Source organism: Oncorhynchus mykiss, chromosome 2, assembly GCF_013265735.2.
Source record: "Oncorhynchus mykiss isolate Arlee chromosome 2, USDA_OmykA_1.1, whole genome shotgun sequence".
In the NCBI taxonomy this organism is placed as follows: Eukaryota; Metazoa; Chordata; class Actinopteri; order Salmoniformes; family Salmonidae; genus Oncorhynchus; species Oncorhynchus mykiss.
The window spans coordinates 5,222,436-5,239,921 of record NC_048566.1 but is presented as its reverse complement, the minus strand read 5'-3'; the positions used below and the strand labels follow the sequence as shown (position 1 = coordinate 5,239,921).

Genomic DNA, 17,486 nt, shown 5'->3' with positions numbered 1-17,486 from the left:
GATTATATTTTCAAGAGGATGCACCTTATTGACTTTACCCCTCTCCTTGTGGATCAATTCTAAAGTTGGGTGTTGATATGACACAAATGAAAATGGTCAATGGTCTGTATGTGGCCTACTGCTTCCTGCACCAACCAACTGGCACAATGTGGGTCCCTATTTCAATCATGTGAAACTCTGCTGACTTGGAAACGTGTAACGTGAGTTTGAATTACGTAGAACTTTTATTGTTTTTAAGACTGCAGTACTTGTATGTATGAAGACTAGAGTTGGAGGACTTGATACAGGGCTGTTTTCAAAGTGTTTTTCTAATGTATGATCAGATGCACGTTTGTTTTGCTTTTATTTTTACAACGTTTGCAGACTATGCTCTCCTCAACTGTCATTTTAAATGACAAGTTTTGACATGTGCACATTAGTAGAACCAAGACATTGTTGCTTACCTGTAAGCCATGTCCTATATGCTCTGGTCACTGGGTTCCAGCCTGGCTCGGACCTGATGAGTTACCAACGTTCTCTCAAACTATTCTAAACATGCTTTACCAAGTTCTAGTCACTTTGGTTCTAGAATCTCAATCTAGAATCTAGTTGAAACATCACAACATTTTACAGAAAAACGGATGGAACCTTCGGAACCTTTTTGAGGAGACAAAACCTATGTGCCTGCATGGCTCATTCTTTCTGAGCAGGGTTTCATCAAGACTTGACAACAGAAGAGGTGGAGGAGGAGAAGATCGTGGATACCTCATGCTCATCATAAACATTTCAAATTGGGCAGCATGTTATGCTGTGAAATCGTTAACGTTTTCATGCAGGAACAGTTATTTGTACCATAGTTAAGGTAAAAGATGCATTTGAATGTTGAGATCCATATAGTGCATGAAATAATCACCTGACTGCAGATGAAACAGCATTATGTGCTTGTCTTAGAAAAGTTGTTTTTAATGGTTTTATAATCTTTATTTATGATTAATCCTGTCTCTCAACTTCAACTAATAGCTTGTATGGTGTTTTACTGTTAATGTGTAAAAAAATATATTTTTTGAAGGCTCTTTGCCTTCTTCAGTTGGCAACTCAATGTATCCACATTGCTCTTTTTTTTGTACAGTAGACGTGACATTGTGACCATAGTACATGACTGTTTTTATCCTAGTACAATAATTCTTACCTGTCTGTCCTCTTTGCTATTTCTCAATATTTAGAAAGGTGCTTGTTTAGTACTAATAACCAACCGTTGAATACATAACTTTAATACATGCTTTAACAGTTTTCCTATTAGATTGTGCGCACACAATATTTGAACCTGTCTTTTAACATACTATTCTGCTAGCTACAGCTATAATGGATCATGTCAGCCAGTCTCCTTTCTCCTACTGTATTTATTAAGTTATCTATGAGAAGAATGTTTGGCTCAATGTTTGGTTTCTGGATATGTTGAGGTGCTTTGGGAAAAGTGAGAGAGTTTATTTGCAAACGTTATGGTAAACCAAGGAATTTTTCATGTTGAGACAGAGTAGCCATGGAGCTGAAAACTCCGTGGAAAAAGCTTTAGTCCCCTGAGCCATAGACTTTGCAATGCTTTTTAATTGAAATCAAACTGATTTTTTTTTTAGGCTGTGGCTTGATTTAGACAAATATATATTTTATTACTTGTTTTGTGGACAAAATACAATACATTTGGACGAAAAGGCGTGTATTTTGGTGTCTTATAAAATATTTAACTTCAAAATATGACTGGAGTTTGTTTCTCTTATAGAAAAATATTACAGCATTTCATTGAAGAAAGTAAAGCGTCTGTCATTGGAACATATCGCCCGGAACACATTCTATATTTTTCTGTTTCCCAACGGTCATATTAGCTTGTAACACTGCACACGTTGACGTTTGTTTTGTTTTTTAGTGTTGGTAAAATCTGAATTCGCTGTCATTCATCGTTTGAAATGGAGATTTTCGGTAGCACCTTTGACGATTCGGTGTTCGAGGAATCAAGAGCGAAGCCGACTGTTGTTGCACTGTCGACTTACAATGCAAAGTTCTGTGAAGCAGAGGTGGGTGTTAACTAGCTACCTAACGTTAAGTAGCATCAGTTTTTTTTTGCTAGCATTGCAATGTGTGGATATTTTTAACTGCGAGTTATCTATTTCAACAGTGGTTTTGGGAGAGCATCGACACAGAGGACATTTTGGAGGTGCAAAAGATCTTCAAATTTCGAGCTGATATGGCATACAGGCGAAAAAACTTCCAGGTATTGACCCCTCTTCCCTTGAGTCATTTAGTTACACACTGTCTTATCATATCCATCTAGTATCCAAATGCTTTTCTCATCCGTTAACTATATCCATTTCCCCAGGAAGCTTTAAACGCCTACACTACCTGCCTCTCCTATATCCCTGACGGCAACCTGGCCATTAGACGGGACATAATGGAGGGAATGGCAAGGTGCTGTTGTCACCTGGGGAAGAGAGTGGAGGCCCTGGAGATCACAGAAACACTTGTAAGAACCGTTGCTGTTGAGTGAGTCTTATCTTTATACATTATTGTAACATAATATGTTTTTTTATTATACATTAGTAATACAAAATACCTAGTCTCGTCATCCAGCCAGCCAGCTCTTGTCTGTGGACAAGGTTACAGAGTAGTAAAATGGTTGTTTTGAAAATTCATTCCATGGACAGAAAAATGAAGCCTCCAACACCTGTCACCTTACCGGTTTACTTCACCTGACTGCGAACGTCCACGAGCGCTTCGGAGACCTCAGGAGCCAGGTCACGTGTCTGCAGCAGCTGTGTTCTCTCCACCCCTACCACCAGTGGCACTGGATGAAGCTGGCAGAAAGCTACCTTCATCTTCTTCAGTCTCTGTCAACACCCTCAGGCTCCAGTCCTCTTCAACAGGGAGATGGTGTAGAGCCACAGCCTGACTCTCAGACTGAGGAGCAACTGAAGGAAGAGCGTGACGGCGTTTGGCTCAAGGCCTGCATGTGTTTTGTCCGGGCCAGGTAAATAATCAGTGAGAGACAAGCAGACATCCTATTGGCCTATTCTATATGGAATTCCATGGATTCAAGTTTGTTGGGCAGTCTTTAGGACTGGTTTCCCGAACACAGATTGAGATTCTCCATTGAAAGTGCTTCTTAGTCCAGGAAAATACTTACTTTACCTCTGGGGAAATTAGCCCTTGGATTAAAGCAGAGAGCATATTTACACATTCATCCTAAATGTCACCGTTTAGCACAGTCTTTGTCTTGTGAAGATGGTTGTTTGACTGTACTATGTTGCCTTGCCAGACTCCTCCTCAGGGCATTAAAGGGCCAACAGTCATCCTTTGTTCTCCAGAACAGTGAGAGAGCCCTACAGAAGGCTGATCAGGCTCTACGTTGGCTGGAACTGAAAGACACCACACTACAACTAGTCTCTGAGGTGAAACCGGTTAGAGACACAGTACATATAGACTACTGTTCTCACATGGTGTCTATTCATCAAATAATGTCCTGTATTTTGTCTTCTGGTATGTTTAAATGAAAGGAAATGTGTGGCTTGCTGGCACCAAGATGTCATGGTTATGCTTTTAGGTGTATTAGATGTATTACAATTGACGATGCACATGTTTTGAAAAGGTAAGAGGTACACTTCTGACCAGATTGATCATGCATCGTTATTGGTGATTTGCCCTTCAGGTGATGTCAGGAGATCTAGTTCCAGAGAGAATGAGAGAGGACAACCAGGATGGAGAGAGCTCGGCAGGTCTCTCTCTGAAGGACTTTGAAGACAGGTGGTGGAACAGACTGGTACAGACAGGAGTACTGAAGGAGGATGGACCTAAAATACCCTCTGTAAAGACCAACTAGGCTACACATTTTAATGAATGTATTTATTTGTTAATATTGCGTGTAACAATGTGCTGACGGCCATATGAAATGAAATATTGTCACAATCTACAGTCCAGTTTAATTAGATCATTGTTGTATTGAATTTCAAAGTAGAACCATTTGGAAAAAGTGTGACAAACTTTTGATTTGCCATTCTGCATTACCTCGGGCTTGACAGTGTATGGATCAGAAGATTTGTCAGAAGGTATGTTTGTTAAGAGGCCCGGCCCTTGGCTAAGCGTTGCACACATCACTAGGCTGTCACTCAGTGTGGTTCTATCAGGGTTGATGGGTGGAAGAGGAATTCATGTCTGTGACATGTTGTTTTTACTCCATTGAATTAACATGTACTGGAACACAAAGCTCTCAGCCTGAAGGCAGACAATGATCATCCTTATGAGATAATGATGTGATTGAAGTACTACTCCTGTATTTCAGGCATCAAGCAAAGCAAAACAGGCACATTTACTCTATGAAGGTTACTTGCCCATTTTCAGTTGTGAGAACATAATTTACCTCAAACAGGGTGTACTGTCAAATTTCAGTATGATGCCATTTCAGTTATTTAGGAACAGTAAACCACTGGCCAGTCTTGAGAAGTGGGTGTCTGTCCAACAAGCCGGTTGTCCCTCCATAAAGAAGGTAATTGCTGTTAAAGGGTCGCCAGGTCAGGTTGTCTCCAGTACTGTAATCACTGGAGAAGGTTCTCTGGAACAGGACAGGCCTGGTTGCAGTGCGTCTCTGTGTGATCCAGTCAAACCTGTGGCTCCGGGGACCTGTGTAGTAAGACTGATTCACCAAGCACTGGGAGGTTGGTGGTGCTGTTGGCTGAGTGTTGTGGTGTCTCTGCTGGGAGGTTGGTGGTGCTGTTGGCTGAGTGTTGGGGTGTCTCTGCTGGGAGGTTGTTGGTGCTGTTGGCTGAGTGTTGGGGTGTCTCTGCTGGGAGGTTGTTGGCTGAGTGTTGGGTTGTCTCTGCTGGGAGGTTGTTGGCTGAGTGTTGGGGTGTCTCTGCCGGGAGGTTGTTGGTGCTGTTGGCTGAGTGTTGGGGTGTCTCTGCTGGGAGGTTGGTGGTGCTGTTGGCTGAGTGTTGGGGTACCTCTGATGGGAGGTTGGTGGTGCTATTGGCTGAGTGTTGGGGTACCTCTGATGGGAGGTTGGTGGTGCTATTGGCTGAGTGTTGGGGTACCTCTGATGGGAGGTTGGTGGTGCTATTGGTTGAGTGTTGGGGTACCTCTGCTGGGAGGTTGGTGGTGCTGTTGGCTGAGTGTTGGGGTGTCTCTGCTGGGAGGCTGGTGGTGCTGTTGGCTGAGTGTTGGGGTGTCTTTGCTGGGTGGTTGTAGTTGGTTGAACAGTAGATTGAGTGTTGAATCTGGGCACAACTGTGGTGGTTGGTTGATCCATAGCCTGGTTGTTGAAGTATCTGTTCTGGGTCGTGGTACCAGCACTGGGGCAAGGAAGGTTTGTCAGTGGGGTTGAGGTGGCTGCTGCTTGATGGGTGATAAGCGGCCTGGTAAGGTTGAGCTCCGTTGCCACGGTGAGGAAGGCTGGCACAGGCTTGGAGCTGGCGTAGAGCTTCCTGAACTCCAGGTCGAATGGCTTGACCGCGCTGCCCTTGAAGAGCACAGCCAGGCTTCTGTGGACCTGCCAGGACAGCCAGGTGAAACTGAGGAACAGAGCACAGGACAGCCAGGTGAAACTGAGGAACAGAGCACAGTGAACAGATATTATTACTACTACAAAACATTTCTGAAAATTCAAACAACCATCATAACGTTGATCTACCTATTCAGAATGACGTCAACCATCATAACGTTGATCTACCTATTCAGAATGACATCAGCCATCATAACGTTGATCTCCCTATTCAGAATGACATCAGCCATCATAACGTTGATCTACCTATTCAGAATGACATCAGCCATCATAACGTTGATCTCCCTATTCAGAATGGCGTCAACCATCATAACGTTGATCTACCTATTCAGAATGACGTCAACCATCATAACGTTGATCTCCCTATTCAGAATGACGTCAACCATCATAACGTTGATCTACCTATTCAGAATGACAACCATCATAACGTTCATCTACCTATTCAGAATGACGTCAACCACTGTGATTGTGACATTGATGTGACTATTAGCTAATTCTACAACAGAAATGTACCTGTATGATCCAGCCAGCACTAAAGTGCAGTCAATGATCATGAACTTCTCTTTGATCTGTCCGGTGAGTTTCCTTCCAGACTTTGCACAATACGTCTCTCCTTGTATACTACGGACCGACATGTTCTGCAGACAGAATACGGCGGCATTTCATGTAGCAGTGAGTGAATGACAAACACAAAAAGCTATCATCAAATTGCTAGTTTACAGTACAGTTAAAAAGATGAAGAAATGTCTGAAAGGTGTACCTTTAAAAATATATATATATATATGTAACTAGGCAAGTCAGTTAAGAACAAATTCTTATTTACAATGATGGTCTAGGACCAGTGGGTTAGCTGCCTTGTTCAGGGGCAGAACAACAGATTTTTACCTTGTCTGCTCGGGAATTCTATCTAGCAACTTTAACCACTAGGTTACCTGCCACTCTAACCACTAGGCTACCTGCCACTCTAACCACTAGGCTACCTGCCACTCTAACCACTAGGCTACCTGCCACTCTAACCACTAGGCTACCTGCCACTCTAACCACTAGGCTACCTGCCACTCTAACCACTAGGCTACCTGCCACTCGAACCACTAGGCTACCTGCCACTCTAACCACTAGGCTACCTGCCTCTCTAACCACTAGGCTACCTGCCTCTCTAACCACAGGTTACCTGCCACTAACCACTAGGCTACCTGCCACTCTAACCACTAGGCTACCTGCCACTCTAACCACTAGGCTACCTGCCTCCTCTAACCACTAGGTTACCTGCCACTCTAACCACTAGGTTACCTGCCACTCTAACCACTAGGCTACCTGCCACTCTAACCACTAGGTTACCTGCCACTCTAACCACTAGCCTACCTGCCTCCTCTAACCACTAGGTTACCTGCCACTCTAACCACTAGGTTACCTGCCACTCTAACCACTAGGTTACCTGCCACTCTAACCACTAGGTTACCTGCCACTCTAACCACTAGGTTACCTGCCACTCTAACCACTAGGCTACCTGCCTCCTCTAACCACTAGGTTACCTGCCACTCTAACCACTAGGTTACCTGCCACTCTAACCACTAGGTTACCTGCCACTCTAACCACTAGGTTACCTGCCACTCTAACCACTAGGTTACCTGCCACTCTAACCACTAGGTTACCTGCCACTCTAACCACTAGGTTACCTGCCACTCTAACCACTAGGCTACCTGCCTCCTCTAACCACTAGGTTACCTGCCACTCTAACCACTAGGCTACCTGCCTCCTCTAACCACTAGGTTACCTGCCACTCTAACCACTAGGTTACCTGCCACTCTAACCACTAGGCTACCTGCCTCTCTAACCACTAGGCTACCTGCCTCTCTAACCACTAGGTTACCTGCCTCCTCTAACCACTAGGTTACCTGCCTCCTCTAACCACTAGGTTACCTGCCTCCTCTAACCACTAGGTTACCTGCCTCCTCTAACCACTAGGTTACCTGCCACTCTAACCACTAGGTTACCTGCCACTCTAACCACTAGGCTACCTGCCTCCTCTAACCACTAGGTTACCTGCCACTCTAACCACTAGGCTACCTGCCTCTCTATCCACTAGGTTACCTGCCACTCTAACCACTAGGTTACCTGCCACTCTAACCACTAGGCTACCTGCCTCTCTAACCACTAGGCTACCTGCCTCTCTAACCACTAGGTTACCTGCCTCCTCTAACCACTAGGTTACCTGCCACTCTAACCACTAGGTTACCTGCCACTCTAACCACTAGGTTACCTGCCACTCTAACCACTAGGCTACCTGCCTCCTCTAACCACTAGGTTACCTGCCTCTCTAACCACTAGGTTACCTGCCTCCTCTAACCACTAGGTTACCTGCCACTCTAACCACTAGGTTACCTGCCACTCTAACCACTAGGCTACCTGCCTCCTCTAACCACTAGGTTACCTGCCTCTCTAACCACTAGGTTACCTGCCACTCTAACCACTAGGTTACCTGCCTCTCTAACCACTAGGTTACCTGCCACTCTAACCACTAGGTTACCTGCCTCCTCTAACCACTAGGCTACCTGCCTCTCTAACCACTAGGTTACCTGCCTCTCTAACCACTAGGTTACCTGCCACTCTAACCACTAGGTTACCTGCCTCTCTAACCACTAGGTTACCTGCCTCTCTAACCACTAGGTTACCTGCCACTCTAACCACTAGGCTACCTGCCTCCTCTAACCACTAGGTTACCTGCCTCTCTAACCACTAGGTTACCTGCCACTCTAACCACTAGGTTACCTGCCACTCTAACCACTAGGTTACCTGCCACTCTAACCACTAGGTTACCTGCCTCCTCTAACCACTAGGTTACCTGCCTCCTCTAACCACTAGGTTACCTGCCTCCTCTAACCACTAGGTTACCTGCCTCCTCTAACCACTAGGTTACCTGCCACTCTAACCACTAGGTTACCTGCCACTCTAACCACTAGGCTACCTGCCTCCTCTAACCACTAGGTTACCTGCCTCTCTAACCACTAGGTTACCTGCCACTCTAACCACTAGGTTACCTGCCTCTCTAACCACTAGGTTACCTGCCTCCTCTAACCACTAGGTTACCTGCCTCCTCTAACCACTAGGTTACCTGCCTCCTCTAACCACTAGGCTACCTGCCTCCTCTAACCACTAGGCTACCTGCCTCCTCTAACCACTAGGTTACCTGCCTCTCTAACCACTAGGTTACCTGCCACTCTAACCACTAGGTTACCTGCCACTCTAACCACTAGGTTACCTGCCACTCTAACCACTAGGTTACCTGCCTCCTCTAACCACTAGGTTACCTGCCACTCTAACCACTAGGTTACCTGCCTCCTCTAACCACTAGGCTACCTGCCTCTCTAACCACTAGGCTACCTGCCGCCCCACCTTTTGCAATCATTAGTGTCATCTAAATATCATGATGAGACTCACAGTGAGGTGATTACTGTTGATCTGTAGCGTCTCACACATCTTGACAAAGACCTGCAGGTTGATATGGTCCAGGAGCAGGTAGACAGACACATTCCTCTTCCTGGTTGCCTCCAGGATGTCACAGAACATCTCCACATCACTGAATGTGTCCATTACAATGGCCAGAACCTGCAGACATATCACATGTTTGCTGTGATTCGTATCTTCCACATTATTAGTTGTCATTATAAACTGGGTGGTTTGAGCCCTTGAATGCTGATTGGCTGACAGCCGTGGTATATCAGACCGTATACCACGGGTATGACGAGATTTATTTTTACTGCTCTAAATACGTTGGTAACAAGTTCATAATAGCAATAAGGCACCTCAGGGTTTGATATATGGCCAATATACCACAGCTACGGGCTGTATCCAGGCACTCCGCGTTGCGTCGTGCGTAAGAACAGCCTTTAGCTGTGGTATAGTGGCTATGTACCACACCTCCTTGGGCCTTATTGCTTAATTATAGACGATACTGAATCTGCTTGATCAAACTCTCAAAACATCATTATCCAACTTTCAGGGCATTTAGACATCAGCAGCTTTCTAAAAGTCTGCAAAAATATAATGCAGGTATAATCATGAGAGTAGATTGACATCTCCAAATCGTTACCAGTGAAGTTGTATGACGTACCATTGTGGCCTTGCTGATGAACTCCCTGAGCAGGTCTTTCATGCCGGCTGCTCTATCAGACTGGAAGTAGACCTCTACACTGGGTTCACCCTGCAGGCGGTAGCGCCAGTCCTCTGCCGGCCAGCCATGGTCCAAGCCAGGGGGCTCGCTCTCCAACACAGATGGACAACAGGTGTTTGTCTGGGAAGAGGTGGTGGAGCCCTCTGCCTGGTCGTCGTTCTCCGTCCCACACAGACTGCTGGTGCTCAGGTCTGTAGTGTTCTCCAGGATATAACCTTTACAGAAACATAAGTGATAATACATTGGCTTTATATCTAGTGCTTTTTACACAATGCTTTTCAGGGAGGAAGCCCTTTACAGTTGTGCAAGAAATACAGTACTAGAACAGACAGAGGGTTTACGGTAGATAAGAGGAGTAAGGGACAGACTGAGGGTTTAAGGTAGATAAGAAGAGGCAGGGACAGACTGATGGTTTAAGGTAGATAAGAGGAGTCAGGAACAGACTGAGGGTTTAAGGTAGATAAGAGGAGTCAGGAACAGACTGAGGGTTTAAGGTAGATAAGAAGAGGCAGGGACAGACTGATGGTTTAAGGTAGATAAGAGGAGTCAGGAACAGACTGAGGGTTTAAGGTAGATAAGGAGTCAGGGACAGACTGGTGGTTTACGGTAGATAAGAGGAGTCAGGAACAGACTGATGGTTTAAGGTAGATAAGAAGAGTCAGGAACAGACTGAGGGTTTAAGGTAGATAAGAGGAGTCAGGAACAGACTGATGGTTTAAGGTAGATAAGAGGAGTCAGGAACAGACTGAGGGTTTAAGGTAGATAAGAGGAGTCAGGAACAGACTGATGGTTTAAGGTAGATAAGAGGAGTCAGGAACAGACTGAGGGTTTAAGGTAGATAAGAAGAGGCAGGGACAGACTGATGGTTTAAGGTAGATAAGAGGAGTCAGGAACAGACTGAGGGTTTAAGGTAGATAAGGAGTCAGGGACAGACTGGTGGTTTACGGTAGATAAGAGGAGTCAGGAACAGACTGATGGTTTAAGGTAGATAAGAAGAGTCAGGAACAGACTGAGGGTTTAAGGTAGATAAGAAGAGTCAGGGACAGACTGAGGGTTTAAGGTAGATAAGGAGTCAGGGACAGACTGGTGGTTTAAGGTAGATAAGAGGAGGCAGGAACAGACTGAGGGTTTAAGATAGATAAGAGGAGGCAGGGACAGACTGAGGGTTTAAGGTAGATAAGAAGAGGCAGGGACAGACTGATGGTTTAAGGTAGATAAGAGGAGTCAGGAACAGACTGAGGGTTTAAGGTAGATAAGGAGTCAGGGACAGACTGGTGGTTTACGGTAGATAAGAGGAGTCAGGAACAGACTGAGGGTTTAAGGTAGATAAGAGGAGGCAGGGACAGACTGGTGGTTTAAGGTAGATAAGAGGAACAGAGTAGAAAAAAAGACCAACCTTTCTCCTCCTTGGACAGGAAGTCCACTTCGCCCTCTCCGGCCAGTACTTCCTGGTACATGTCCAATCCCTGGTTCAGCAAGGCGTCCATGGCCAATCTGGTGCTCTCGTTGTGGCTGAGGTCAACGTCGCCCGACACCAGGGACACAGATGGGTTTTTCATCTCCTGTACACGCCGCCTCACCTTCCCCACCGGCTTGGACTTCAGGTACCACTGAACAGACAGGCCGTTGCTCTGCAGGTTCATAGTGAAGCTGTACAAGGCTCTCTGATCAACACGTATTACCTGTCGTTACCTACTGCTGCTACTGAGTGAAAAACCCTCGCGGAGACACAGACCGGGATGGAGTAGCAGCCGTGAGGTTTCTGAGACCTGCCCCCCTCAATCAATTGTACAGTTGGCTACACCCATAGAAGTAGAATTACATTGACTTGAATGGGGATGCCCGGTCTAGTATTGTTATTTCTATGAGGACATTCCACCTGTGGGTTGCAGTGTGCTGGGGGGGACAGGTGAGCTGTTGTGGGAGTGAGAGCGTGACAGAGACCTGCTGTTTAAAGCACTCCCTCCCTTAGTGGGAGAGAGAAGTCTAGTTGAGTGACAGAGGTGAACATGACTGTCTGATCAGCTCAGTGGAGACTGATAACACCTGACTGCATTCTTCACAGACTTGTCCCTGCAATGTGAGTCTATCACTCTCTCTCACTGTGTCTCAAGCGTTCCACAGGGATGCTGGCCCATGTTGACTCCAATGCTTCCCACAGTTGTGTCAAGTTGGCTGGGTGTTGAAACCGTTGAGCGTGAAAAAACCCAGCAGCGTTGCAGTTCTTGACATACTCAAACTGGAGGCGCTTGACACCTACTACCATACCCCGTTCAAAGGCACCTCAATCTTTTGTCTTGTCCATTCACCCTCTGAATGTTAGACACAATCCATGTCTCAAGGCTTAAAAATCCTTCTTTAACTTGTCTCCTCCCCTTCACCTACACTGATTGAAGCCAATTGATCGTTACTCGCCCTGTGTGTGTATCCTAGTGATCGTTACTCGCCCTGTGTGTATCCTAGTGATCGTTACTCGCCCTGTGTGTGTCCTAGTGATCGTTAGTCGCCCTGTGTGTGTGTCCTAGTGATCGTTAGTCGCCCTGTGTGTGTGTCCTAGTGATCGTTAGTCGCCCTGTGTGTGTGTCCTAGTGATCGTTAGTCGCCCTGGGTGTGTGTCCTAGTGATCGTTAGTTGCCCTGTGTGTGTATCCTAGTGATCGTTAGTTGCCCTGTGTGTGTATATTATAACTCGTATTATTACCTGTTTTCTTTCTCTCTACATTGTTGTGAAGTCAGTCAGCATTTCACTGTTAGTCTACACCTGTTGTTTACAAAGCATTTCACTGTTAGTCTACACCTGTTGTTTACCAAGCATTTCACTGTTAGTCTACACCTGTTGTTTACCAAGCATTTCACTGTTAGTCTACACCTGTTGTTTACAAAGCATTTCACTGTTAGTCTACACCTGTTGTTTACAAAGCATTTCACTGTTAGTCTACACCTGTTGTTTACAAAGCATTTCACTGTTAGTCTACACCTGTTGTTTACCAAGCATTTCACTGTTAGTCTACACCTGATGTTTACCAAGCATTTCCCTGTTAGTCTACACCTGTTGTTTACCAAGCATTTCACTGTTAGTCTACACCTGTTGTTTACAAAGCATTTCACTGTTAGTCTACATCTGTTGTTTACCAAGCATTTCACTGTTAGTCTACACCTGTTGTTTTACAAAGAATCTGACAAATACAATTTGATTTGCTAAGGCTTTATTAAAAGGTGAATTACCTGGATACCTATGCTGAGGTAAGCAAGTCATAAGTCACCATCAGACCAGAGCACGCCTGGTGAGTATAGTCTGGCAAAGACTGAAACTAGTCAACAAGGCAGAGATAAAATGACTCGAGTTGATACAACAATATTTAAAAACAACTTAAATAACTAAATATACACAGGAGAGGGTTGTGCTACAAATCTCATTAAGACCATGGAATGCTTTCATTTAATCCCTCTTTAACTAGTCAACACCAGGGTTGTGGTTAGAGGACAGCTGTTTGTTAAGGCAAATAATATCAGCATCTTCTTTCAAAACGGACAGAAAACCACAAACCATTTCAGTTTCCTTTTCAAGTCTAGATATGCAAAACAAAAAGGCACAGCGGGTGTGTTTGTGTGTCGTCGTGGTTACTGGGAGACGTTGGAGTTTTTGGCGCGGGCCGCCAGTTTCTGCCGTAGCTCTCTGATGTTCTGCATCAACTCCCTCTCTCTGCAGTCCAGCTCCCCTCGACCCCGGTCCAGAGAGACTGAGAAAACAAGACACCACAGGACTCTTCAGGGACTTACTGTCTGGATGTACACTCAGCAAGATTAGTGGGAACACTGAATAACGTCTTGGTAGATGAGAATTCTGTTGATATTTTCTTCTGGAGTACAGACCTGTAGAAACAGTGAATGTAGATTTGTTTCTATTGGTATTGACTGTACATGTGTTTATTCCAGGTGTAACTCTGTGTTTCTATTGGTATTGACTGTACATGTGTTTATTCCAGGTGTAACTCTGTGTTTCTATTGGTATTGACTGTACATGTGTTTATTCCAGGTGTAACTCTGTGTTTCTATTGGTATTGACTGTACATGTGTTTATTCCAGGTGTAACTCTGTGTTTCTATTGGTATTGACTGTACATGTGTTTATTCCAGGTGTAACTCTGTGTTTCTATTGGTATTGACTGTACATGTGTTTATTCCAGGTGTAACTCTGTGTTTCTATTGGTATTGACTGTACATGTGTTTATTCCAGGTGTAACTCTGTTTCTATTGGTATTGACTGTACATGTGTTTATTCCAGGTGTAACTCTGTGTTTCTATTGGTATTGACTGTACATGTGTTTATTCCAGGTGTAACTCTGTTTCTATTGGTATTGACTGTACATGTGTTTATTCCAGGTGTAACTCTGTGTTTCTATTGGTATTGACTGTACATGTGTTTATTCCAGGTGTAACTCTGTGTTTCTATTGGTATTGACTGTACATGTGTTTATTCCAGGTGTAACTCTGTGTTTCTATTGGTATTGACTGTACATGTGTTTATTCCAGGTGTAACTCTGTGTTTCTATTGGTATTGACTGTACATGTGTTTATTCCAGGTGTAACTCTGTGTTTCTATTGGTATTGACTGTACATGTGTTTATTCCAGGTGTAACTCTGTGTTTCTATTGGTATTGACTGTACATGTGTTTATTCCAGGTGTAACTCTGTGTTTCTATTGGTATTGACTGTACATGTGTTTATTCCAGGTGTAACTCTGTGTTTCTATTGGTATTGACTGTACATGTGTTTATTCCAGGTGTAACTGTGTTTCTATTGGTATTGACTGTACATGTGTTTATTCCAGGTGTAACTCTGTGTTTCTATTGGTATTGACTGTACATGTGTTTATTCCAGGTGTAACTCTGTGTTTCTATTGGTATTGACTGTACATGTGTTTATTCCAGGTGTAACTCTGTTTCTATTGGTATTGACTGTACATGTGTTTATTCCAGGTGTAACTCTGTGTTTCTATTGGTATTGACTGTACATGTGTTTATTCCAGGTGTAACTCTGTGTTTCTATTGGTATTGACTGTACATGTGTTTATTCCAGGTGTAACTCTGTGTTTCTATTGGTATTGACTGTACATGTGTTTATTCCAGGTGTAACTCTGTGTTTCTATTGGTATTGACTGTACATGTGTTTATTCCAGGTGTAACTCTGTGTTTCTATTGGTATTGACTGTACATGTGTTTATTCCAGGTGTAACTCTGTGTTTCTATTGGTATTGACTGTACATGTGTTTATTCCAGGTGTAACTCTGTGTTTCTATTGGTATTGACTGTACATGTGTTTATTCCAGGTGTAACTCTGTGTTTCTATTGGTATTGACTGTACATGTGTTTATTCCAGGTGTAACTCTGTGTTTCTATTGGTATTGACTGTACATGTGTTTATTCCAGGTGTAACTCTGTGTTTCTATTGGTATTGACTGTACATGTGTTTATTCCAGGTGTAACTCTGTTTCTATTGGTATTGACTGTACATGTGTTTATTCCAGGTGTAACTATGTGTTTCTATTGGTATTGACTGTACATGTGTTTATTCCAGGTGTAACTCTGTTTTGTGTCGAACTGCTTTGCTTTATCTTGGCCAGGTCGCAGTTGTAAATAAGAACCTGTTCTCAACTGGTCTACCTGGTTAAATAAAGGTGACATAAAGAGTGGTACAGACAGTCAGAAACACTCACAGCAAGTGGAGGAGTCTGAGGTGGACTGGTTGTTTAGACAGATGTTGTTGGGACTGTGACGTTGTTGAGACTGATGAGGACCAGGAGAAGCAACAGGATTGTGAAGCAGGCCACTAGTGGAGCATGGAGACCTGGCTCTCATCTCCCACTGTTGACCTGCCAAAACATACTGTATTAGTCACCAACACCCCACACACTGCCTGCCTTAGAGGAACACTGACACCTTCAACTATTAGCTTATAGGAACACTGACACTTTCAACATCAACTATTAGCTTAGAGGAACACTGACACCTTCAACATCAACTATTAGCTTAGAGGAACACTGACACCGTCAACATCAACTATTAGCTCAGAGGAACACTGTAACCTTCAACTATTAGCTTAGAGGAACACTGTAACCTTCAACATCAACTATTAGCTTAGAGGAACACTGTAACCTTCAACATCAACTATTAGCTCAGAGGAACACTGTAACCTTCAACTATTAGCTTAGAGGAACACTGTAACCTTCAACATCAACTATTAGCTTAGAGGAACACTGTAACCTTCAACTATTAGCTTAGAGGAACACTGTAACCTTCAACTATTAGCTTAGAGGAACACTGTAACCTTCAACATCAACTATTAGCTTAGAGGAACACTGTAACCTTCAACTATTAGCTTAGAGGAACACTGTAACCTTCAACATCAACTATTAGCTTAGAGGAACACTGTAACCTTCAACATCAACTATTAGCTTAGAGGAACACTGACACCTTCAACTATTAGCTTAAAGGAACACTAACCTTCAACTATTAGCTTAGAGGAACACTGTAACCTTCAACATCAACTATTAGCTTAGAGGAACACTGTAACCTTCAACATCAACTATTAGCTTAGAGGACACTGTAACCTTAGGTGACAGGACTGTAGTGTAGTAGTGTGGGTGGTGGGGTAGAATACTCAGCATACTGCAGATAGGTCCTCTATACATTCTATATCTGACTGCCTATTCTCTCCACAACATATATTTCTATGGGTCTGGGCTCACTGAGTGAGTGGTCCTGGCTCCTGCGGAGGTTGTCTCTGTGCTGCTCGTTCTCCTCTTCCTCCTGGCTGAGGAAGACTCTCCTGTTGGCCTCGGCTGTGGCTGCAGCCTGCCTCTGCTCCTCTAGCTGGGCCTTCTGAGACACCACCTCCTCCCACTGAAACGCAGAATGAACACACTGCACACCTGCTGAACACACTGCACACCCCCTCCTCCCGCTGAACACACTGCACACCCCCTCCTCCCGCTGACCACACTGCACTCCTCCCGCTGAACACACTGCACACCTCCTGCTGAACACACTGCACACCCCCTCCTCCTGCTGAACACCACCCCCTCCTCCCGCTGAACACCAACCCCCTCCTCCCGCTGAACACCACCCCCTCCTCCGCTGAACACCACCCCCTCCTCCCGCTGAACACCAACCCCCTCCTCCCGCTGAACACCAACCCCCTCCTCCCGCTGAACACCACCCCCTCCTCCGCTGAACACCACCCCCTCCTCCGCTGAACACCACCCCCTCCTCCCGCTGAACACCACCCCCTCCTCCGCTGAACACCACCCCCTCCTCCGCTGAACACCACCCCCTCCTCCGCTGAACACCACCCCCTCCTCCCGCTGAACACCACCCCCTCCTCCCGCTGAACACCACCCCCTCCTCCCGCTGAACACCACCCCCTCCTCCCGCTGAACACCACCCCCTCCTCCCCTGAACACACTGCACACCTCCTGCTGAACACACCCCCTCCTCCGCTGAACACACCCCCTCCACGTCCCTCATGACCTACTGTATATACCCTCTACATCATCATCTCTCCTCCTACCCTCTGTCCCTCATGACCTACTGTATATACTCTACATCATCTCCCCTCCTACCCTCTGTCCCTCTATGTCCTCATGACCTACTGTATATACCCTCTACATCATCATCTCTCCTCCTACCCTCTGTCCCTCATGACCTACTGTATATACTCTACATCATCTCCCCTCCTACCCTCTGTCCCTCTACGTCCTCATGACCTACTGTATATACCCTCTCTACATCATCCTC

General features: G+C 45.0%; 3 protein-coding genes across 4 annotated transcripts in view; 1 reads left to right on the top strand and 2 right to left on the bottom strand.

Annotated features, from left to right (window-relative positions):
* Positions 1 to 1,834: 1,834 nt before the first annotated feature.
* zgc:101716 (uncharacterized protein LOC492784 homolog) lies at positions 1,835 to 3,997 on the top strand. Its single transcript, XM_021598299.2, has 6 exons — positions 1,835 to 2,048; positions 2,150 to 2,245; positions 2,351 to 2,494; positions 2,676 to 2,998; positions 3,287 to 3,419; positions 3,677 to 3,997. Exons 1-6 carry the CDS (start codon positions 1,941 to 1,943, stop codon positions 3,845 to 3,847), a joined length of 975 nt encoding a protein of 324 aa, XP_021453974.2. The 5' UTR covers positions 1,835 to 1,940; the 3' UTR covers positions 3,848 to 3,997.
* A 30-nt stretch (positions 3,998 to 4,027) lies between these two features.
* Positions 4,028 to 11,865, bottom strand: LOC110520809 (protein FAM83A). Its single transcript, XM_036935668.1, has 5 exons — positions 11,089 to 11,865; positions 9,633 to 9,907; positions 8,960 to 9,127; positions 6,035 to 6,159; positions 4,028 to 5,531 (listed from the first exon to the last, which is right to left on the bottom strand). Exons 1-5 carry the CDS (start codon positions 11,333 to 11,335, stop codon positions 4,430 to 4,432), a joined length of 1,917 nt encoding a protein of 638 aa, XP_036791563.1. The 5' UTR covers positions 11,336 to 11,865; the 3' UTR covers positions 4,028 to 4,429.
* Positions 11,866 to 12,880: 1,015 nt separating this feature from the next.
* tbc1d31 (TBC1 domain family, member 31) overlaps positions 12,881 to 17,486 on the bottom strand; it is a 31,111-nt gene continuing 26,505 nt past the window's right edge. Inside the window, exons 21-23 of one of the 2 annotated variants that reach the window (XM_036935658.1) lie at positions 16,439 to 16,592; positions 15,407 to 15,562; positions 12,881 to 13,431 (exon numbers count right to left, since the gene is read on the bottom strand). In XM_036935658.1, coding sequence (XP_036791553.1) covers positions 13,313 to 13,431; positions 15,407 to 15,562; positions 16,439 to 16,592 — 429 coding nt within the window. In that variant the 3' untranslated portion in view covers positions 12,881 to 13,312. The remainder of the gene's footprint in view (positions 13,432 to 15,406; positions 15,563 to 16,438; positions 16,593 to 17,486) is intronic. The other variant, XM_036935664.1, reaches the window with a different exon arrangement.